Below are 24,308 nucleotides of genomic sequence, written 5' to 3' on the forward strand. Positions count from 1 at the left end.
ACTCCTTCCCCACTAGTCCCCAGGCCTGGGTGAGCACAAGACATCTCAGTTGACCTGCCAAGCTCTTGCCAAGCCTCGTCTGCAAATGCTACTCACAAGGACATGAGCTGATTTTACGGGCCAGCAGTTGGCAGTGCGGTGTGTGCTCCTGGCTAAGGGCAGCGAGGTGAGCTCACCAGACTCTGTTGGTTGTTTTTTCATCAACCTGACAAAAACCTAGACATACCTGAGTAGAGGGATGAAGCACGATTAATAAAAACTCAGAGGCAGATATTAAGGTTCAACCTGAAGGCCAGAAAAGCAAAACAGTCAACCACTGGCTCTTACCTCGACCTCAGTCCAAAATAGTGATCCTGCCTCCAGGAATCTCAGAATGAGACTGAGACTGAGAGCTCCTCCCGTCTTATTTGTAGTAATAAGGAGCGGCGGCAGGGTTGCGTCCCCAAACACCCCAGCCGCCTGCCCGGCTCGGCTAGCTTATGCCCCAAAATAATTACACGGAAACTGTATTCTTTTAAACACTGCTTTGGCCCATTTCTAATCATCTGTGTAGCGCCCCTAGGTGCGCTTACCGGGAAGATTCTAGCCTAAGTCCATCCTGGGTCGGAGTTTCATAGCGTGCGGTCTTCCCTGGAGCAGGTAGCATGGCGTCTCTCTTGCGTCTGCTCCGGAGAGGAGAGCTGCGGAGTCTCTCTAGCTCTAGGATTAAGGGCGTGCACCACTACCGCCTGGTTTCTATGGCAAGCTAGTGTGGCTACTGGGATTAAAGGTGTGTGCCACCACTGCCTGATCTGTAAGGCTGTCCAGTGTGGCTGTTTTATTCTCTAGTCTTCAGGCAAGCTTTCTTTATTAAAATACAAATGAAATATCACTACAGAGGGAACCACCACTGAGAAAATGCCCAAGAGCAGAGGGGGCCAGGGGTCTCAAACTTTTTATCACCAGGGGTCGGGTACAGTGTCCCATATCACCCCAGCTACAGGAGATCAGCACAAGGCTCCACATCACCCCAACTACAGAGGCTGGGCATGAAACCCCTCATCACTCGAACTGCAGGCTTTTAGCACAGTTCCCCACATCACCTCAGTTTCAGGGGATCGGCATGGTTCCCCACATCGCCCCAGATTCAGGGGGTCAGCATGGTTCCCCACATCACCCCAGCTGCAGGCAATCAGGCACAGTGCCCCACATCCAGAGATCAGACACCGTGTTCCACAGCACCACAGGGATCTCTGTTCCAAGTTCAGAGCACACACCTCATGAGTCCAGAGAAGCTGCCTCTCCACCCAGAAGGCCTGACCTCACAGCTGAGGCTGCCACTGGCTGGCCCCAAGCTGGCAGCAGGACTCCTACTGACCTTTAGAATGAGCAGTGCACCCTGGAAAGGTCTGCCAAGGTGACCAGAGGTGACACCCTCACAAGGAGCCGCTTACACTTTGCTATTTTTTTTTCTGTTCTCCTTCCTGGTCTCATTCAGAATTTTCTGCCACAAACATCAAACTGTCAAGCTTCACCAGACACAATTAATGCTTGGGGCACTGGGGAGAAACAATTAACCAATTAAAGCTTAATTAACTGTGGACAAAAACCAAAAAAAAAAAAAAGGCTTGCACCAGTTGCCACGAGATGAGTGAAGAAAAGCCAGGCTCCTCGTCCCCAGGTGGGAACTAGCTGGGTAGAAAGACACTCAAGCAAGCAAGAAATGACAGAGACGTTTGCTTACACACAGGACAGGAAGGGTGGCCCTGCAGACTACAGGAGAAACCAAGGTACAAAGAAAGCCGTAACGAGCACACACGCCGCGACACACAATGGTCACAGCGCATCTAGAGTGTGTCCGCAGCTACTTCCTTGGGTGTGGGCTCCTGTTTCCTCAGCGTCAAAGCCTCAGTGAGCAGGGAGGGAGTCCACAGGTAGAGCTGTCATCTCCCAGCACCCTGGCACTGTGCAGGGTGTCACGCGTGCTTCCCGGAGTGTGCACACTAAACCCTGACACCCTGGTCTGTAGCTCTGCAGAACAGCGCTGTCCTCTTAAGAGTTCCCGTCAAGCTGCACCACACCCTGTCCTACACTAGGCTGAGCGGACCACCTGCTGGGCCTGTTTTCACACACACACACACACACACACACACACACACACACACCCGTCCATTGTATATGCAGCTCTGAGCTTTCCAAACTGCCCATCAAAACCAGGAATTCCACTGGGAAGCCCTCTGTAAACACCTCAGCTCTCTGCACCATCGTGGCCCCACCGTGGCCAGCTACCAGGCAGTGGTCCTGGGCTCTGCTTTTCCAGTTGCTGAGGCTGTGTGCCTTAGCACAGGCTGAGCTGAGCGGGCACAATAGAGAGACCCATCCTCCACACAATGCCCACCACACCCCCCACCAGGAAGACCAGGAAACCCAGACACTAGTCCTGGCACTAAACCATGCCAATTCCCAAAATTCTGGGTTTTCTCGGCTTAACCCCATCCACACCAGAGGTGCTGCTGGCATCATCCAGCATATGAGCCTGCTCTTACCAGAGGGGCTGAATCTCAACCATGAGAGCTTGCCTGAGAACTCACCCTACAAACGAACGCTAGTATGAGACCAGCTCATCCACAAGAATGAGCATAAGGCCCAAGGCCCCTGCATCTCACTTTAAGCTGGGCAGATATCGCTCATCAATAGCTGAGCCTCAGGAGCCATGACTGAGTGTTCCAGGAAGCTACTACCAGTCAAGATGAATCAGTGTTATCAGTCAAGTCACTCCCTTTACAGACAAGAGCATCTAAAGTGCTAGGAGAAGGCAGTTGACCACCCAAGTTCCCACAGCTCAGAAGGTACTCTTGCCCAATTCTAAACCATGGAGGAAGGAGTCTTTTCCCATACGTGATGCTGGGCCATCCATGAAGCCTATGCTCACAGGACCTTCCTGTGCCACACACCTGCTCACAAGCACACCAATTTCGTTCTCTCTCCAAACTCAGACCCCACAAGCTCCAAACCCTTCCTCCTGCTTCCATCCCTCCGGCTTACTGCCCTCAGACACCAAGAATCATAATCCCCAAGAGGGTACCAGCATCCAATGCATCACCATGGCCTCCAAAACAGAGTCCTGCCCCTCATCACCAACACTGGGGAAGAAGTATCAATTCTTAGCTGTGGGCTCCTCTCAGCCTTAAACTTTCAGCCTCAAACCTTGCCCGTTTCCCAGCAAGCCCAGAGGATCCACACACAGTGGTCTAGCTCTTCACAGGGCTAGTGTTGACAGCAGGGTCTCAGCTACCGATCCAGAAGCATCCTCCTCCTTCCCTCCTTCGCCAGCCGGCAAGAAGCAGTTTCTGCCTGGAAAAGGAGGCCAAGTGGAAGCCTCAGAGCTGGACATAGTCAGGAGTAGAGCGCCTGCCCAGATTGCACAAGGCCCCAGGACCATGAGAGATACAATGTTCCCATTGCCAGTAAAAAGCCAGAGGCACACCGTGTGTGTGTGTGTGTGTGTGTGTGTGTGTGTGTGTGTGTGTGTGTGTGTGTGTGTGTGTGTGTGTGTGTGTGTGTTATGTGGGTGCTTGCATGTGTGTTTCTACGGACACACACTCAGCATGTCTGATCGTCAAGTTGCCCCGAAAGCGTAGCCTAATAACCTCCTCCTGAAGTGACACCCACTCGCAGAGGTGTGGAGGGGATCCTTCCAAGCAGGACCCGGAAAGCCCTTGCCAGCAGCCCCTGCCAGGGCTCTGCCAGGAGCCCTGAGGCTGCTCCATTCCACGGCGGCTGCATTTTAATAAGTAATTAGTACGGAATGGATGCTGCTAAAGGGCCCAAGTACCTCCCAGACAGTATTAAGCCAAGGCGAGCAAATGAACTTGGCGCAGCAGGAGCTGGTGAGAGCCATCAGCCAGCGGGAGAGAACCTCGGGAGAGCACGAGGCTCACTCAGCAAATTTCCTGAACAAATATTAAGGGAAAACGAGGAGCCGCAAGCAGGCTTGAAGCCTGGATATGGAGATGGGGTGTCTGACCAATACCCATGGTTACTGCTGTCTCTGATCAGATAGGGCTGGAGACCCATCCATACACACACACAGGTGCCAAAGTTACTGAGACTATCGCTCCACACACTTGACAGTAAGCAGGGCAGGGTGGCAGGTTTGTGACATCATTAGAGGCTTGGTAAGGCCAGCACTCCAGGCAGCTGAAACAGGCCATGGGTACCCCTGCCCACTGCCAAGGGTCACAGCTTGATTCTCAAGAGCTGCCACTTGGAGGACACACCACAGGAAAGACATACAGCTGCCTTATCTGGTCTTCCTCTGCAGTTCCTATGGAAAAAAAGATCCTTACACCCATTTCACAGACTGGAACACTACAGCAGCAACATGGGAGGCAGCCCAGTGACATCCGGGGTCTGCCTTAGCACCCTTCTATTCAAAAACTCTCAGCTGAGCCACTTTACCAGGCTGCAGGAAATACCAGCAAACATGCCCCTCCGCCCACTCCCATCCCGCGTCAAGTTCGGAGGACAATGACAGCAGATGTCTGTAGGTGGCAGATCAATGCAAGGGGCCACAGCAATTACGGGGGACAAAATAAATGTCTGGAAAAGACAAGCTGGATTCTGTCTGTGTTAGCTTTACCTGGCTGTACTGTGGGCTCTATGGAAAATGCTAGAAAAACTAATGATGCCTGCTTGGGATCAGAAAGGAGAGGGGCATCGAATGCCAGGGGAATGAGCACGGGGCCCATAAACCGCTGGAGAAATGACGGGACAGTGGACAGAGAGACCCGAAGGCTCTCATAAGCACAGCAGGGCACTGGCAGGTAAGCTCTGTCTCCCACCGCCACAGCACAGCCAGCTCCTCTAGGAACCCAACTGCTCCGCCAGGCTGAAACCTGGAGGCGACATCCTTAGCTGTGATGTGCCCAAGCTTCCAAACTCTCGCTTTGAGCTTCTTCGGAACTCTTCCTTTAGGCAAAATGTCGCAGAAAATGCCACGCCGGAAATGCAGGGCTGCAACAATTCAACTGGGCTCCATCTTTCTAGCATCAGCAGGAGAAGCTAAAACTCCGTAGCCGGGGAGAAGTGTCCAGCCTGTATAGCTGCCATCGGCACAGTCACAGACATTATCCAGTGTCCCACACTCTCAAAGATCTACTGTTGGCACCCTCCCCTGAGACACAGGCATATTACAGCCACTACCCAGCAGCTGGTCCGCTTCCACACTGCCCCCTGGCCTCCATACTGCCTTAGAGCCCCCAAACCACCTCCTGGCTTCCACGCCACTTTCTGGCCTCCTCACTAACCTGCCTCCCATTCTTTTAGGTTCCCATGGGATGCAGGCACTCCTGAGTGGAAAAGACTCGGCATACGGTGCCAGTGACAGACAGATACCAGCCATGACCTCCGTGAAAGTGAGAAGACTCAGGGGCTCAGAGGCTGCTGGGTGGAGCCTAGGAACCTGGGCAAGCAATGCCAAAATCATCTAGGGGCCTGTCGGTCCATGCCCAGCTCTTGTTGAGCGCCAGGTGAACTGCTGCGGAAGTGTGAATCGCAGTGACTCTTCCGGTGAATAAGGGGCCCACTGATTAGGAGCACAGCTCCATGTGACCCACCCAGCTGCTCCCTCAGTAGCTCCCTGTCTGACATCAGGCTGGTGTCAACGGTACCACCTGGTGGGGCTGCAGGCTCCAGGTGAGACCCCAGCTGGGACATGCATGAGTAGCCTAGGGACATCACTCTGGAAACCACAACTCTACCAAGGGAACAATTGGCCTCCTGTCTCTAGTGAGACCAGACCTCCTGGAACAGCCAGGGCTCCATGCCTCTTGCAAGACTCCCCCGCCAGAGGCTCAGGCCTCTGCCACACCTAACGCGCTCACACAGATACACTGAGACAGGAACTCAAACGCATCTCCCGTTGGGACACAGACGTGTAAGTGAGAATGCACTCAGGATGCTGCCAGGAAGAGAGGAAGCGGGAACAGGGGCGAAGCTGCCACTGCGCCATCAGGGCAAGCCTCGCTTAGCAGAGCCAGGGTCTGAAAGACACAGAGGAAGCATACAGCTAAGAGGAGAACCCAGGAGGCCCAGGGGAGGTTTGGAAGACCCTCCAACTTAAGAAAAAATGCTGAGGAGGGTGGGTGGGTGCATGCCTTTAATCCCAGCACTTGGGAGCAGAGACAGGTGGGCAAGCGGATCTCTGAGTCTGAGACCAGTCAAATCTACAGAATGAGTTCTAGAACAAACAGCCAGGACTAGAGAAAAGCCTGGTCTCGAAAATTTTTAAAGGCCTTCCAGTGATGGGTGGGGTAGAAGAGACTCCCTGGCAGCACAGGTCAAATGGCTGCAGAGGTGAGCAAGCAGAAGCAGGAGAAAGCCCAGGGGGCAACCAGAGGCACACAGTGGGCCTAGTTTCCCTGCTGCAGGCAAGAACTACAGCCTACTACTTTAGGAGACTGAATGCAAGGGCATGACTGCTCCCAGGTACGGCTGAGGAGATTTACTGTAGATATGAGGGAAAGCACAGCCAGAGGCCTCTGGAAGTGTAGAGTGAACTGGATGGGGGGGAGGGGCACCTGGGAACCAAGAGAGCTTGTGGGAAACAAGAGGTCAAGAGGGCATGTAGCCAAAATAGCTGAGTTGTATAGGGAAGAGAAGCTCGGGAGGGCTGGAGAGGTTTAGGGTATGGGGGCAGGGGGAAAGTCAGCCAGGATAACTCTGTACCAGGTACTTATGATAGGGAGAGACTGGTGGCCAGAGCTGACTTTGGTATGTTAGACTAGGCAGCTCAGTTAGCTATTTGTCTCTCTGAGACCTAACGGAAACCACCCTACTGCCCTTCCCCTTCTCTGGCTCTCCCTCCTGCCTTCCTCCCTCCTTCCCCTGCTTCCTGACCCTTCAAAGGATATGCTTCATCTTTTGAGACCCTGTGACATGCGCCTCAACCTAAAAAGGCAGGTTAAAAGGCTCAAAACTAGTGGCTACCATCACAGACAAAAATGTTAACAGCGACAGGTCTCTGTCCCTCCCTGTTCCCTGCTCCAGTGCTACCCAGGGCTCCCAACATTGCAGGCCTGGCTATGGGCCCCCTGCACACAGAGGATGTCCAGCAGTGACTGGACAGATAGGTGTAGAAGTAAGGCTAAGGAACACCATAGCCCAGCAGGCAATGGAGCTGGACCTCCCAGTGCCAACTTGGAAGAGGTGGGGAGGGAAAAAAAAAAAAGCTACCCAGCCATTGACCTCGAGCAGGAAGCTGGCCACTCGCTGTGAGCCTCAACTTCCTGTTCCACAAAATGAAAGAATGAAGAGACATATCAGCACAGGGGAGGACTGACATAAACACGGTGCCAAACCACAGGGCGACGCTGCTGCTGCCCTGATGATCTGCAATGTCTAGGAGCTGAAATCGCAGAAGAAAGCAAACAGGCTCCCCTCTCCAGGGTCCCCACCAAACTTCCAAAGGGTTTTTTGTTGCTGTTGTTGTTGTTCCAAACTCCCAAAAAGAGGCTATGGGTGGCCATCTATGAAGTGTCTACAGTCCCTCGTACCCCAAGTCCCAGCAACGGAACAGACACGGCCCAGATAGGACATATAAGAATGAGAAAAAGAGCGCGTGGCAGGGACAAGGCGAGCAGAGTACATCCTTAAGTGGACAGGCACTTCACTGCCTGGCCCCAGCCCCGCAGTCAGAGCCTGGCTGCCATGCAGCACAGCTACCCTTGGCAGTCTCCAGAACAGGACTTATCTGAACTAAAACCTATTATCTTTAATGTAACTCTTCGGAAAAACACCAGGGAAGGCAGCCAGAAAGACACTTCCGGAACTAAATTCTGGATCCCTCACGACTTGCTGGAACTGGTAGGGTGAAGGACCAAGAGCAGGAAGAAAACACTTACACTAAAAATGACAAGAACCCAAGGATTCATTTCCGTGCAGACTCCCTCAAGCGATGCCTCAAGAGCCAGCCACGATCTTCCCAAAGGATTAAGAGGGCACAAGGGTCAGGTCTCATTCAGGCGATCTGACAGTCCTGCTCTCTCAGCCTAACCCCAACAGAACCTGGAGGAGGAGGCACCAAAGGCAGCACAGGAGCCGTCAGGTCAGCTCCGTGTAGAGCCAGAGCCTCCGGACCACCACTGGCTGCAAGCGGAGCAGGCACCAAGATTCACACTCTTCTGGACAGACCTTGGAAGCGGTGCCCCCTGCTATCTACAAATGGGGCTTGGAGAATCCCAAAGGCTGCATTCTGGTGAAGACAGATCAGAGAAGACACTCACCCTGCTGGGCTCCAGAGTTCCTGAGCTTAGCTACCAGGCTCTGTCCTCCTAAGGTGCAAATGTTTTGTCTTTTACAAATAGAATCGTTAAAAAAAAAAAAAGCAGGGACTGGAGAGATGGCTCAGTGGTTAAGAGTACTGACTGCTCTTCCAGAGGACCCGGGTTCAATTCCCAGCACCCACATGGCAGCTCACAACCATCTAAAGATCCAGTTGCAGGGGGATCTGACACCTTCCCAGCAATGCACATAAAATAAAAAGTTAAATAAACCTTTAAAAAATGCAAAGGGAGAGGCTGACACCTCCCTGTGACAATCTGGGTTGGCCCCTACTAGCACTGGTGACCAGACAATGGTAGCAGCATCAATTTCTATCTGAGGGAACACTACAATGGCTAGCCCTGCTGGGCACTTCCCACTCCCAACCTTTCCTCACAGTCTCACACATCAGGGTCTGAAGCAGTGGTTCTCAACCTGTGATCTCTCGACCCCTTTGGAGTCAACCGACCTTTTCACAGGGTCCACCGAAGAGCATCAGAAAATACAGACTTTGCATTACAATTCATAACAGTAGCAAAATTACAGTTATAAAATAGCAATAAAAATAATTTTATGGTAGGGCATCACCACATGAACTGTATTAAAGGGTACAACGTTAGGAAGGTTGAGAAATGCCGGTCTAAGGGCACTGGGTTAGGTTATCCATTCACCCAGCAGTGGTGTAGAGGAGCCTGATCCGCCCAGTCCACCCTCAGGACTGGACACGGACTGAAGCAGCAACAGGCAGATGTGGGCTGGGGGTCATATGAGCTCCTGTAGGGCAGAGCATGAGACTGGACTCCACTCCTTAGCTTGGCTACAGGGTCTGCACAGCAGGGTCACCTCCAGCCCCAGCACCCCACCCTATGACTCAAGGTCCAAGCCCACAAACCACTCCCATTTCCCATAAGCATATGCTGGGGCAATGCCAGGGAAACAGGCTAGAAGCCAAGGGGAAAAGCCCCGATGTAGCCCCTCCATCCCCACATGGAGCAGGCAAAGTACACTCACTGCAGGGTCAGAGATGTCCTGTCAAAACTGCTGACAAGGACAAGGGCAACCCTTCTTCATAAACAGCTTGACCACACAGTTGGCCGAACAGATGATGAGAACTTAATCCAGATTTATGTGTCTTACATCATGCATTCCGCCATAGCAAATTAGAATCAAAATGAAATTACATGAAATTATACACAGAACACTCCAAGGCTGTGCTGATGAACAAAACATAGGTTTGGTTGGATGTTCCCATCTTTTTCTCTATATGGTTATTCAATATCTGGGGTGTGGAGTGTGTGTGAGTGTGTGTGTGTGTGTCTAAGTCATCAGCTCCTCCTACCCAGAGTGCTGTGGCAAATTCATCTCAACCACTTCCAGGGACAAGACCAAGAGGGAGTCCCAAATAGATCTATCAGATTGAAAAGCCACTCATAGAACAGAATACCAAGCAAGGCACCATTCACACACCCAAGCAGGGGGAAACACAATTCTCTATGTGCATGATAATACATCAAACTCCCTGCACCTGCCTTGCAGTCAGGACCTCCCACATTACATAGAGACCTTACTACCCACTACCTGGCCTTGGCAGCTTCTGGAACCTTGATGCAAATCTCCAAGACCCCACCCCTTCATTCGTGCATGCTTGACAAACCTACAAAATCACGCCCATAGCGCCAAGTTCCGCTGATAGCTAGAGACCTGGTCCCCCAAGTCAGAGCTGCAGTGGCCCCTATATGCTTTTATAGCCCCCCCCCAAAAAAAACACTCTAAAAATTGAACACTCATAAAAACAGACTCTCAAAATGAAGACTCCCAGGACACAGAGACCTGCTGGGGCCAGTGGCTCCCAGAAGCCTAGTGCTGAGCACTGAACTGGCTCTGAATACCACATCACAGGGAAGCCCCTTGAGGGACAGGTCTCTCGACACAACAGCAAAGTTTGTTCTCTCAAGCACATCCTGGACGGGTGGGCTGTTTTCTCAAACACCCAGTCCCTGAGGATCATCCTCAGGGCAGTCAGGGCCTTTCTCTGCCTCTTCCACCAGCAGGCAGCAGCCGCTTGCTCAGAGGCCAAGTCAGCTGTGGAGGGGAGAGCGGGCAGAAGAGAGGCTTGAGGAGACAAACCAGATTACAGGTCTGCACTTCAACCCTCAGTGCCCCAACCAAAAGACATTACAGTCATGATTCTACCCAATAGGAGTGACAGAGGGCTGGAGGCATGCCTTGGTTGTTAAGGCGTTTAGCTAACATGTATGAAGCCCCGAGTTTGATCCCCACCACTGCATAAACCAGTAGTAAGAAACACCTGTAACCCCAGAACCCAGGAAGTGGAAGCAGAAAGACCAGAAATTCATGGTCATCTTCAGCTACATATGAAATTCAAGGCTGAGTTGAGCTACATCAGACTTTGTCTTACAGGAGGCAGGCAGATCTCTGTGAGTTCAAGGCCAGCCTGGGCTCTTACACAGAGAAACCCTGTCTCAGGGGAAAAACAACAATAACAAACAAAAGATGAGTTACCAATATTTTTGATGGCACCTAACGTCATCACTCCATATCCATTCTCATCAGGAAGCCACGAATAGTCACAGTCTGTAAGGCCTTTGCATCTGCCTGGCCTAAGGTTCCTCTCTCTCACCAAGGGGTGGCCAGCACTCTCAGTTTTTAATGGCATCCCCTAGATTTAGATGTAGGTGGTTCCCCTGACTGAGAGAGGGAGGATCCACCCTCCTGCTCCACCCTGTCACACAAGCCTGGTTTCAGCACCTTCCCATCAGTGACACGGCTCAACAGGCATGGGGTTGGCGGGCAGCCAGCCTGTGTGGCCCACATGACCCAGTGCAAGCGTGTCGAGGAGCCCACTCACCTTCCCGAAGTCTCGGACATCAAAGAGGTCAAAGGGGTCAAACAGCTCGCTGTTCCTTAGTCCAAATTTATCGTGGCAGACTTTGAGGAAGGTGCGAATATTCTTCAAACACAGAAACTGGAGAAAGAAAGAAGCATCAGTAAGGGGACATCAGAATCTCAGAAAACATCAGTCACAGGAGCCGCAAGGTCCTGCGCATCCATGCAGACAGAGGGAATAGGCGTCTTGGCTGCAGGAGAAATCCCTTTTCCAGGCTGGGGAGGGGGACTGGAGCTCAGAAGCTCTGCAGCCTAGGTACTCCCAGGGTGGGGAGCTCTTAACGTTCATGTTGCTTTGCAGGTGACAGGTGACACCAAATCACAGCCAGCTAACCCACACCCTGCCCTGGCGTAAGCCTGTTCATCCCAACCCTGATGCTGAGCTCGAGTCAACAAGCACGACAGAGCACCTCACACATGTGCACATCACACATCATGTGTGCGTGTACCCACAACTCCGTGCAGCACACATCCATCCCTTCACAGCAGCCAAAGCCAGTAGCACAACTGTGCCACTGACAGCCAAGACCTTGGAAAGGAGCTACACTGGGCACAGCAGGAGACTGGAAGAAAAAAGGTTGTAACTCCCAAAGCAGCACCAGGGTCCCTCCTCTTTGGCACCATCTCCGCCACTAAGCTCCTGGCCAGCTCTGACCCTGACTTGTACGGGAGGGACAATAAGACCATCAACTTCTGGTGCTTGTGGAGAATCAGTTGTAAAAAAACTGACAGGAGGGACTGGAGAGATGCTCAACAGTTAAGAGCATGTGCTGCTCTTTAAGAGGATGGGGCTTCAGTTCCCAGCATCCAGATCCAGTTCACGCAGCCTTTAACTCTAGTTCCAGGGGGACCTAACTTCCTCTTCTGGCCTTTGTGGGAACTGCATGCACACAGGGCACATAGAGACAGGCACACATATATACACATTAATGAATTACACTTTAAAATTAGAAAATAGTCAGGCAGTGGCAGCAAACACCTTTGATCCCAGCACTCGGGAGGCAAAAGCAGGGAAATCTCTGTGAGTTCAAGGCCAACCTGGTCTACAAGAGCTAGTTCCAGAGGAGCCAGGACCGTTATACAGAAAAACCCATCTCAAAAAAAAAAAAATTAAAGAAACTGAAAGGCAGAATGGAGAAGGCCCCCTAGCACAGGCTTTGGAACACTGGGTTCCTGGTTTGAATCTTGTCTGAGAAATACAGACAGTGGCCCAAGCTTCTGAGGTACTTGCTAGGCAGAGATTGTCCTCTGATAGCAGGCAGGGGCCAAATCGTATGTAGAGGCCATTTAGGACCCAACACAGCTGAGCATAGCATTTGAGTGGCAAGGACCCAGTACCTGCAGCCCAGTACAACCTAGACTTTAGGCCAATCAATACCCACCTACAGGACCAGCTACCAATCTCAAGTGAACTTCAGGAAGCCTGTCCCTGGCTATCAGCAGTTTGTAGACAAATAAACGGATTCTGATATGACGGGGCCAGAATCACAAACAACACAAGCCTCAGCTCTCCTGACAGCATACAGGGCCCCCTCCCCTGTCCTGTGCCACCACTACTCGCCTTGGGTCACTGTCCACTGCCCACCACCCTGGCTGAGATGTCACCATTCACAGATGACACTGGCCTGGTTCAACTCTGTGTGTGTGTGTGTGTGTGTGTGTGTGTGTGTGTGTGTGTGTGTGTCTGTCTGTCTGTCTGTCTGTCTGTCTGTCTGTCTGCATGTCTGTCTCCATGTCACTCCAAGTAATTTCTTCCAAATAACATTTGGGATAAATTGTGACACAGGGTGCTTTATCCCTAAACACCTGAACATGCATAGCCTAGAATAATGACATCACTGTACATGTTCACAGCACGCTCAAATCAAGAAATGAACACGGATGCCACCCAATCTGCTGCACACTATATTACATAAAGGACAATCAGATGGCCTTTATAGAAAACAAAAAGTAAAGGCTGTAAGGGAAGAGGGGAGGGGAACAGAGAGGAGAAATATGGCAGAGTGTCCAACTCAGGACAGCACGGATATTGCTGTCACATCTCTTCTGTTTCCATTAACCCAGAACTGGATTCTACAATAGAACATTCTAGAATGACTATGTCCTTTATAACAATATCCTTTGTTCTGTCCCATACAGTCTATGCCACTAGACACATGTACCCAACAAGTATTTCAAATGATCAAATGAAACAGTTGAATTGCCCATTTAATTTTATTGTAATTCAGTGAAATTTTGAGGCCATGCATGGCTGAGAACCACTGGGTAGGAAGTGCTCCATTTCTCGGTCTTCTATAACCTGATGGTGCTGAACAGCACCTGACCCTAGAGGATTCCATTCCCATGAAGTCCCTAGAATCTAGATTCAGAGACAGAAAGCATTTTAGGGGAGAAATGGTGGGGAGTGGTAGCAGTCTGGGAACGAGCTAATCTGGTGATGAATGGACACACACAGACAGACAGACAGACACACACACACACACACACACACTGCTATAAATGTGCTTAAAGTCCAAGCTGCATGATTGGAAATGGGGATGGTAGAACTGGGTGTGGGAGCCAACTCCTGTAGTCCCAGCACCTAGGAGGTTGAGGCAGGAAGATAACATATTCTGGGCTTGCCTAGGCTATCGAGTAAGACCCTAACTCAAACAAAGGTAAAAAATGGTTACAATGACAGATGTTTATATATCTCAAGTAGAAGATTTAAAAAGAAAGATACAGAGACAGCGTGACCCACAGGCAGAAGGCTACGTGAAGATGGACACGGGGAGAGACAGACAAGAATGAGGCTGCTGCAAGCCAGCAACACTAAGTGTTACCACAGTCACCAGAGCCTGGAAGAGAGTCCTGGGGCACAGTCTCCCTCAGAAGCCCAAGAGAAAAACCACCACGCTCAGACCCCGCCCCCAGTCTCTGGCCTCCGCCAGCAAGGGGACACAAGTCAGCAGAGAAGCACAGTTAAAGCAACTGCAGGAAGCAACAGAGCACACACACAGCCCAGCCTGGAAACTGGGACGAGGGGAGGCACTACACCAGAGAGCCCCCGGCGCCACCTCCTGCCCTACGGAGCACTGAGCTTCCAGCCTGGCTCGACTATTTTTTGCCCACAGCTCCTCTCTAATTTCCACTAAGCGTTTATTTTAATTCCTCCCCGGCCTCCCATTTTGGAGTTAATTACACAGGTCCCAACCATAATCATGGCCAGCAAGGCCAGGCTTCCTTTCAGGGCTCAGCACAGGCCAGTACCCCAGCGGCCCAGTCTCAGCCTAGGCCCACCCTATGGCCACCCCCACCAGTGACCACTTGGGTAACCTAACCTTCAAGAGCCACGCCCCTGGAAAACAGCCACACCAGCGAGGGCTGTCTGCAGGGACGAGGGCAAAGGTCTTGGACGGTAATGTGAGGATCTACCACCAGCAGGCAAGCCACCTCGCCTCCCTTCGTGCGAAGCTTCCCGCGACCTGTTCGCTTATGTCCTTAATCGTTGCCATTGTCCCATTGTCCTATGAGCCATCTTATCTAACACAAAAGAAAACTGAGACAGTAAGCTAATAAGGACTTTGGCACACAAGCAGACGCCATCAGGGGCCATGAACGAGCCCATTATCTGGTGCAGAGTGAAGGGCACTTGAGATGTAAGGGTTCTGCAGGCACAGGGTCACCTGCTGTCCATGCCTATGAAAAACACCCTTAAATCCCTCTCTCTCTCTTACTATACAATTAGGAAAACTGACGCCCAGGGTGGCAAGGGTGTGGAGATGAATACCTGGCTGGGCAGGACAGGGCTATGCTGGCTGTCAGCTCCTTTCTGTTCCCATGAAGGCAGGGCAACGGGCAGCTGCTAGTGCGGCTCAGATCCCTTCCTCCCCCACTGCCCGAGTACCAGGAGGGCATGAGGCCACACCCCACCAGTTGGAGCCACTCACTCCTATACTGCAGAGACTGGCTCGGAGTCTAGACAGTGTCCGGAAGGCTGGAGGTGAGAGAAAGACAGAGGGCTGAGACTTCTGCGGTCTGTCTCAGAACCGAGGACACAGCCTGAGTGAGGCCCAGGCAAATGACAGCATGGAGGCAGACCTTTCCCGCTCTTGGTCAAGCTGATGCAGCTGTCATTGGCAGCCAAGGAACACCTGATGGCCAAGCAGCCTTATTTGCATCAGGGGTACACAGCATTTTGTCACTGACCTGGCTTGGCCTTCAGGGCCTTCATAAGGCAGCCAAGGGTCTCACAGTGTTCCGAAGCAACATTCAAGCTTAGGGGAAGTCTGGTGAGTGTCCTTGTGAGTAATAGGGCTCTCGGGGCGGCAAGCAGCAGGCCACTGTGTTTGCTTAAACACTCAGGGCACAGGCCAGCACCTCCTGTTGTCCTTCACCCTCCCTGGGCTTCACCTGTTGGCCAAACAGCCCTGCTTAGTGGGGCCTTGGCGGTGAGGGCTCCAGAGTAGACTGCTGGAAACGTCCGCAGCTCCTGTCTCGGCTCCCCAGCTCCCGGTGGATCTAATCAGGCTGAAATCACATTAGCACAAGGGCACAGTCTCCAAGCCACACACCTCCCCGGGCTCAGCGGGACAAGAAGTCTGACTGCTGCTCACTGTCATCTGTCATCCAGCTATGGCCAGGGCTGGGTGGGCGGGGCACATGTGAGCCACCGGGAAGCCTAACAGCACAGAGGGGCGTTTTCAGGCCCAGCCCATGTGGCCCCACCACAACCACTTCTCGGTTGGGCCTTCAGAGCAACTGACCATGATATAAAACAGTCCTCTCCGGCCTGAAGAAGAGCCCCATCAGGAGAGGCAACCTAAGGGCTGTAGAGACCCCATCGCCCTTGCAGGGCTCGTGGCATGCTGCCAGAGTGAGGACTGGCCTGCCCTGCAGGGCATATTCTGTGCGGATGCTCCATGCTCGGCACTGAGACGTGGACATAAAACCAGAACCAGAACAGGGGGGATGTGGGGGATCATCAGCCTGAGACCACACAGCTAGCTGAAATCATTTTTAGTTTCAGTCATCAAAATCACCTGGGAAGGGAACGTCTAGATCAGTGGTTCTCGACCTGTGGGTCACGACCCCTTTGAGGGGCAAATGATGCTTTCACAGGGGTCGCCTAAGACCATCAGAAACCAGATATCTACATCCCAATTCATAACAGTAACAAACTATAGTTAGGAAGTAGCAACGAAAATAATTTTACAGTTGGGGGTCACCACAGCATGAGGAACTGTCCTAAAAACTCACAGCGTCAGGGAGGTTGAGAAGCGTTAACTCTGGCCGCCACCACTCACGGGTCTGGGGTGTCCGACTCTTAAGAATGGAGACAGTAAGCTAGGAAGTAAAACAGGCATTCATTCATTCCTCTCTGCTCTTGGCTGTTAAAGGGGTGGAAGTAGCTACTCGAGTTCCTGCAGCCTTGACTTCCCAACAGTGGAAACAGCCAGATAAACCTTCTCCCTAAACCGCTCTTGTTGAAGTAGTCTGTCACCGCAACAGGGAAGTGGTCCTAAGCCTGGAGGCTGCCATTTGAACACAGGTGGCCTGAGCACTGATCACCGGGGCCACATCTCAGGTTTCTGCACTAACCGCGTGACAGATAGGATGACAGCAAGTTCCTGGAAGATCCGGACCTGGTGCATAGCCCAATCCTCTCGCTCGCAGACCAGCCCAGGGCCAGCCAAGGCAGCAGCATAGTCCTGCCTCACCAAGGGTGGGGGTTCCGTGCTTCCCAGGAGGGTGGGTCTAAATGACATATCTACTGGTCAGCCCACCCGCCCTCTGCAGCCACGACAGGGTAGCAGAGTGCCCAGGACTACCCTTTGTCTAACACAGACCTGGCTCCTGGCTCTTGAGCCACACATCTCCACAGCAAAGGTCCAGCCCAGAGCACCAGGCCCTTCCAGTTCGGACCTCTGGGAGTCTCCATGGTTGACTCATGACAGCCACAAAAGCCCCACTGTACAGGGTTTTCCAGAACTCCAGGCACTGGACCAGAGCCCCACACTGAGCTGCTCACAGCAGCCCCAAGTCACTGCAGCGATAAGGAAGCTGAGGTTCCAAGTCCCCTCCTGGCCTGTCCAAGCTCACTAGCCAGAATTCCACACGGCTGGCGGCAGATCTGAGACATTTTGATCTCCAAAGCCAGATTGTTGTTACTGTTAAGTTATCCCGTGCAGGGTTCAGGGAAGAAGGAAAACATAAGGGTTTTGTTGTTGTTGCTGCTGCTGTTTTGTTTTAAGAAGAGACCAATCCTTTCAGGAAAACTACATCTATAGCAGGTACCATGGAGGTACAAAGAGTAGAAGCCCAGCCATTGCCCTGCACCCTTATACCGACATAGGCCCAGTACCGGCCAGTGAGATTATTTAAACGATTTTGCATATAACAGCCAACTAGCAGGCATATGCCGTTCCCAGTCTGAGACCTGGGGCCTTCATACACTTGTAATCCATCCTGCCAGGCTTTTATTTTCAACCCACTGGCAGAAGCAGAAACTTAAGACATGAGAAGGGAGGTATGATTTGAGATCTAGATCCAGGCCTGTCCTGGTCTGGTGCTCCCTGGCCAGCTAAACTCCAGGAATGACTGGGGAGGGGGGGTACACAACAGGGAACTCCACAGGGCAAGATTTGGGCTTTCCTCATCATTTCTCACACCTCCAGCTCCTCACTACCACTCCCACCCCCATACTCCTGGGAATCAGCACCAACACACAGAGCTCTCAACACGCACTTCTTCCTCCTTGCCGATCCCCAGGTCTCAGCCACGTTCTGGCATAGACCCACAACAGGCATGTGTGGTGGTGATAGCCTGGCCTAACCGGTAGGGAGTGCCCAAAGCCTACTCCCACTTGATGGCCACTTGTCCTCTTCATACCTCAACTTTCCAGTCTGTAAAATGAGCACAAATCCCGCCCCCTCCACAATACTGGGCCATTTTGTCCAGAGTAAGCAACAACAAACATAGATTACCTTCTGAGCAGGCACAGAAGGGCCCTGGAAGAGGATTGGGGGAACTGGAGAGATAGCTCAATGGTTAAGAGCACTAACTGCTCTTCCAGAGGACCTAGGTTCAATTCCCAGCACACACAGTGCAGCTCACAACTACAATCCAGCTCTAGGGGACCCAACATCCATGGCAAAACATCAATGCATGTAAAATAAAAATAAATATTTTTTTAAAAAGAGTTTGGAATGGACAAGGCCCACACCTTACCAGGGCCTAAAGAGCTATAAAGGCCACACCAGGTATAGGCCAGGACCTCCTTGCCACTCGCCATCCACACTGGAGGAGTTAAGCCTGTTGCCTCTACCAGATTCTAATAAACTCTCAGGTCCTGAGAGTGGCCACCCAGGGGTGAAGTGAAGACAACAGCTACCCAGAAACCCTGGGGACAGATTCAGGGTCTCTGCTCACCGGTCCTCACAAGTCCAACTCCCCAATTTTGTGAACTCAAGGGTCTGCCAGAGACCAGCCACACACCCATCACAGGCCCAGGAGGAATGTGAAGGCCACACCCAGGAAGGGTGGCAGAGCAGTTCTGTGCCACCACACACACACACATACATACACACACACACACACACACACACACACACACACAATGGCACTCTTTCAAAGCCTCAAGGCCTCTGAAAGGTGGAGACCACCGTATGCAACTGCCCTGCTCCGTAGGAAGGCTCGGGGGAAGACCCGCGGCCCCTGGCAGTCTTCACAGACTATTTCAACAAGTGGAGTGAAGACAGCTCTGCTTCCAGGGCCTTCCCTTCCAGCTGGGGTGACACTGCACCTCCCCAGGGCCTTGGGTCATGCTGATCAGAGCTTTGACTGGCAGCTGGGGATGACTTTGATCAATAAGAAATGGGAAGACGAATTAATGTCTTGCTTTATTTATGCCACGCTCATTCCAAAAACCATTTAAAACAGCATCATTACTATTTGATAGGTCTATTTTGCTGGAACGGATCAAATTTGGGGCTCCTGGGTGACAAGCCGGCCAGTCGGTCCCCAGGGCACATACAGGGGCTCAGGGGCCGGTAAACAAATGGATGGATGTTCACAAAGCACACACACCATCAACCTCTGCACTGAGAAACTGAGGCACACAGGCTGGGACCGGCTGCAACAAGACTATCCAACACCACCCTACAGTCACACACAGCACCTTGAGACTTCCCAGGCTGTCCCCAGGACCACTGTGATCCCAGCAGGCCTTGGTGGTGGGACAGTTGAGATGTGTTATGCTCCCAGGGAAGAGTCCTATCCACTGCTCCTATCAGGGAACAAACTGCGGAGAAGACAGGGAGGGACTGATCTAAGGAGCATAGGGATGTGTTATGTCTTAATGGTCTAACATGAATACTTCCTGGATGCTTCCTCAGCTACATACACATCAGATGAGGTGCCAACTCATCAGCTGGGGAAGAGTCTGACGCCTCCAGGCAGGGTCCAGCCAAGTTTCTCCTGCACAGGGCTGGAAGGCTGAGTGGTCAGTCCAGTAAGAACTGAGGAGGTGATATTGTCTTTGTACCACAGGTCTGCCAGGGACAGGCTTTGCCCCCTATTACCCTTATGAGGGTCTGCATGTCCTCCATGGAGGGAGTCCACCTGCCGGGAGCAAGCAACACACCAGAGATGCCTGGGCTTCTCCAACAAAGCAGGAGAAAGGACCAGGCTACGATGCACCTCCTTTACCATTTCCCAAGGCTCACATACTGCAGGGACATTCACAATCAGTGCTTAAATGCCAGGTGGCATTTTCACCTCCTCCAACAACAAACAGCGCCAGATGATCACCAGACCGAGCCAGGCATTGCGCCAAGCCCATCATACCACTGTTGAGTTCCTTCCTTCTAATGTGCCCTTGACCTGATGATGTAGAAATGACTCAGGGATCAACCCTCTTACCCAGACAGGGGGGTGGGGCAAGCCAGGGTGCTGGGGTATGGGAGCCTTAACTGAAACTTGCCTGGATTCTGAAGTATCCAGCAGAGTTTTAAGGCACACTTCTGGGCTTGTCTGGGAGGTACTCCCAGAGAGGACTGAGGGAGAAGGACCCCCCCACCCCAAATATGGTCAGCACAACCCCACAGGCTAGAGTTCGGAAGAAATCAAAGAGTCAAGGAGGAAGCCACAGGCGCGGGGCATTCATTCTCTCTCTCCACTTCTCTCTCCCCTCTCCCTCCTGCTGACCAGGAGGTAAAGGAAACTGCTCAGGATAACAGTCTTCTTGCCACTATAGACTGAAACCTTAAAAGCAAATGAATCCTTCTCCCTCGAGCTGTGTCTGGTACTGCGTCACAATGAGCAGAAACCTAGCTAAACCTGGCAACACGAATCTGACAAGACTGTGATCCACGCCAAGACCCCAAACTCTAACCCAGCCCTCAAACCCCAGCTGTCACCAGGCCCCCACAGCCACAAGCGTCCAGCTAACAAAAGCTCCCTCTGGATTCCCAGAGCTGAGCACTGTTGGAGCCCCCCAAGCTGCTGTCAGCAGGGATGTAAGCAGAGTCTGTCGCCGTGGCCATGTGGGTCTACTGCATTCAGATCCCAGGCCACCTGGGTCCATCTACATGCAGAGCCCAGGCCGTGGGGAGCAGTTTCCAGAGGCTGTGGGATAAAGCTCTCTGCAGAAGAGACTCCCACTTACCCAGGGATAAGGGAAGCTGAGAGAGACTAAGCTTGGCTCAGCCTTCAAAGCGCTTCATCATCCACACCTGGGACCAGATCCACTCACAAAAGCACTCACTCAGCAAGAAGTAGAGAGGAACAGGTGGGCAGGCGGGCAGGCAGGCAGGAGACTTGTCACTGCCACCCAAGCTCAGAGGATGCAGCCTGAACCCAGCAGAAGGGGCTCCGAGAGAATAATCGGCTCTCTGCCCAGCCACCCTCCCACCCTCTATGTGGCTAATGGCCTGTTTGAGCCTCAAGGATAAGAATGGCCCACCATATCAAGACTTCAAGGTCAGGGTTTTCAAAGCAAAGGTTTTCTATAAAGCTAGCAGGAAATTGCTTTTCTAGTATCATGTTGTATAAGCATCTTCCTTAAGCCGGCTCAGAATGCCGCCAGAGGGTTCAAATCCCACTCTCTGCTGCCCAGCTCTCCTAGGCAGGCAAGGCTCTGAGAGATTAGCCCAGATGCTGCTCACCATGCTCTCACTAACTCTCCCACCTCCTTCACGCCCTCTGCTGCAATCCAGCAGCCAGACCATTAATGTGAGCCCACAAGCCGCCCGTGAAATTGCCGGGTCTCTGCCTCTTCATCTTCTCCATCTCTTCTCCCCTCTGGAAAGTGGCCTCCAAGGTCACTCAGGGAGAGCAACTCTCTCTTCTAAGCACCCCTTCTCCTGTGCAATTTGGACAATCCAATTCCAGACAGACCCGGGCAGAACACTCTCGGCTGTTCTTTCCCCATCGCACGCTGACATCAAAGCCAAATGCATGCCTTAATGGTTGGCACACATCGGATTATCACTCTCCCATCTGCACAAACGAGTCTTGCCATTACCCCCATCCTGCTGAGCTGAAAATGTGGTAGGAAAATCCTAACAGTAGCACTGGGGAGCTCCCAAGCAGGCGAACAAAATCAAACATTCTTACACGATTCGGAGCCAAGAGCCAACAGCCCTTAGCTATGAGGTGGTAGGACTGGAGCCCGCCCCCCTACAAAAGGCTCAGGCAGGCCATGCACGTGGCAAAGTGTCAAAATTCTTGGGTAAACTGTAAATAGATAACCTCTGAGACTGAGGTGCAGAGCTGACCTTTGGGAATACTGGGGACAGGCTTTGAGTGACTTCACTTACAGTCCCTGCGGGGATGCTGACTGCACCCTGGAAACTCTGTCCTCAGTCTCCCAGGGATACCTCCAGTCCCCATCACTAGGAAACAAGCCCAGGGGATCCCGTTGATGCCCAGAGATAATCAGGCAGCCTTGCCTGTTCTACATGCCCACCACCAGGATCTGGAATAGTTCATGTGAGCCCCTTGTGGAGCCTGAACACAGACCTGAGACCTGTCACAACACTGCTCCACACCTGTCTCCTCACCTATCCAATGCCGATGACACTGGGGCCGTCACCAGTCCACAGCTGACTCATTTCCTACGGAAGTGATTTTATAGTTTGGATTCAGAATGTTGCCCCAAGGCCCATCTGTCAAGTCTGACCACTCCTGCTTGATGCTATTGGGAGGTGAGGCGTAGGGCTGGAAGATGGCTCAGTGGTTAAGAGCACTTACTGCTCTTGCAGAGAACCTGTTCAGTTCCAGTACCTACATGGTACTGAGCATAAGCATCTGTAACTCCAGCTCCAGGGGATCCAACACCCTTTATAGACTTCCATGGGTACCGAGCATGCACATGGCACATACATACATACATACATATACATACATACATGCAGACAAAACATTCATACATAATTTCTTTCTTTCTTTTTTCCCGAGACAGGGTTTCTCTGCGTAACAGCCCTAGCTGTCCTGGAACTAGCTCTGTAGACCAGGTTGGCTTCAAACTCCCAGAGATCTGCCTGCTTCTGCCTCCCAAGTGCTGGGATTAAGGGAGTGTGCCACCACCACGCGGCTCATAAATGTTTTAAATCTCTTAGAAAGGGGTAGGATCTAGTGGGAAGCCTAGTCACTGACTAGTGAGCAGAGGGCACTGACTGTGAGCACAGAGATTGCGGGGGCATCCCTCCAAACTCCTGTCTCTTTGCTATTGCTGCCTTGTCCCCTGGTCGGGTGCTGGCTCCAGCATGCATGTGGCACCCCCACCACACCAGGGAAGAAACAGGGACCACCCACGGACTGAAACCTCCACAGTAGAAGACAACCCTTTCTTTTTAGGTTGACATCTCAAGTATTTACCACAGTGGCAGAAAGCTGACTGACACACTAAGTCACACTAGAGCTGCTAAGCCATTAGGCAAGAGCTACCAGGCAAGACCCAGAAGCCAGAAACTTCACCACCTTCTGCAGGTACAAGGAGTGTTGCTGCTTCCGGAAACCAGGTCCCTGAGCTCCGGTAGCTACGGCAAGCCCCCCTAAACTAGGGGAACCACACATAGGTCTGAGGACATACAGAGGCCTATGTGCTGCTGAGTTCTGGCAGGAGTTCCCAAACTGGCCTGCTTCCTCCTCCCTGGACCCCACATAGTAGAGCTGGAGAGCTGTGATGGAGACCCTTAGAAGGGCACAGGCCCATTATGAAGACTCTCCCCAACACCACTGCCTAAATCTAATTGGCCTCCAAGGCTACTTCCTGATACTATCCCACTGGGGAAAGGTTGCAATCCATGATTAGGAAGCCACAGTACTCAGCCAATGACATCACAGGCAAAGAGCCCCTCACAAAGGCAGGCTCTGACCTCCCCCCCCCCCCCGCCCCACCCCAAGTTTACTGCTGAGTTACTGTGGAAACCAGATCTTCCCAGACATAAATTCAAGATCTCAAGACTAGCGCCCCGGCTCTCTAGTGAGTCAGGCAGCCCTGTGAAGAGAGAGTGTCATACTAGAGAGAAGGTGTGAGAAGGTTATAGAGACTATCATGACACAGCCCAGAAGCCACAGGGCAGGAAGAGCCAGGCAGAGCATCCCCAGAGCCCCCAGGGGAAGTGTGGCTCACACCTTGGTTTGGGAGTCAGACTCCAGCATAAAAACCGCATAAATTCCTTTGTCCTGTGTCCTAGTCTGTGGGCACTCCAGGAGCAGCTGGGTCAAAGCCGTCCTGGGGCCTTTAACCTCACACTCCAGAGGCTCAACACAGCAGGCTCTCACCAAATTCACAGAGTGAATGGGTGAATGAATGAATGAACGAATGAACATGTTGGCAGTTGGGCTTCGGCTGCTGTGACAAACAGCTGAGAAAATCAACCTAAAAGAGGGAAGGTCTTTGACCCATGGTTTCAGAAGTTGGCCACTACTTTGGAACTGACTTATTTATGCCCAGGCACCATAGCTAGAGGGTACCAGGGGAAGCTGCTACATCAAAGCAGCCAGGCACTGGAAGAAAAGGCTTCCCCACCATGTTCCACCTTCCAGTAAAGCCTCCCAATCCACTCCAGGATTATCTCCCCTGATGTTGGAGTCTTCAGAGTCTCTTCATGACC

The 24,308-nt window shown here is 52.2% G+C and overlaps 1 protein-coding gene across 3 annotated transcripts in view; it reads right to left on the bottom strand.

Moving 5' to 3' along the window:
• Window positions 1-24,308, bottom strand: part of Vav2 (vav guanine nucleotide exchange factor 2) — a 176,305-nt gene that overhangs the window by 125,322 nt on the left and 26,675 nt on the right. For all 3 annotated transcript variants that reach the window (XM_075985552.1, XM_075985550.1, XM_075985549.1), the window contains exon 2: window positions 11,171-11,287. In XM_075985552.1, the coding sequence (XP_075841667.1) occupies window positions 11,171-11,287 (117 nt within the window). The remainder of the gene's footprint in view (window positions 1-11,170; window positions 11,288-24,308) is intronic.

Source organism: Microtus pennsylvanicus, chromosome 9, assembly GCF_037038515.1.
Source record: "Microtus pennsylvanicus isolate mMicPen1 chromosome 9, mMicPen1.hap1, whole genome shotgun sequence".
NCBI classification, from domain to species: Eukaryota; Metazoa; Chordata; class Mammalia; order Rodentia; family Cricetidae; genus Microtus; species Microtus pennsylvanicus.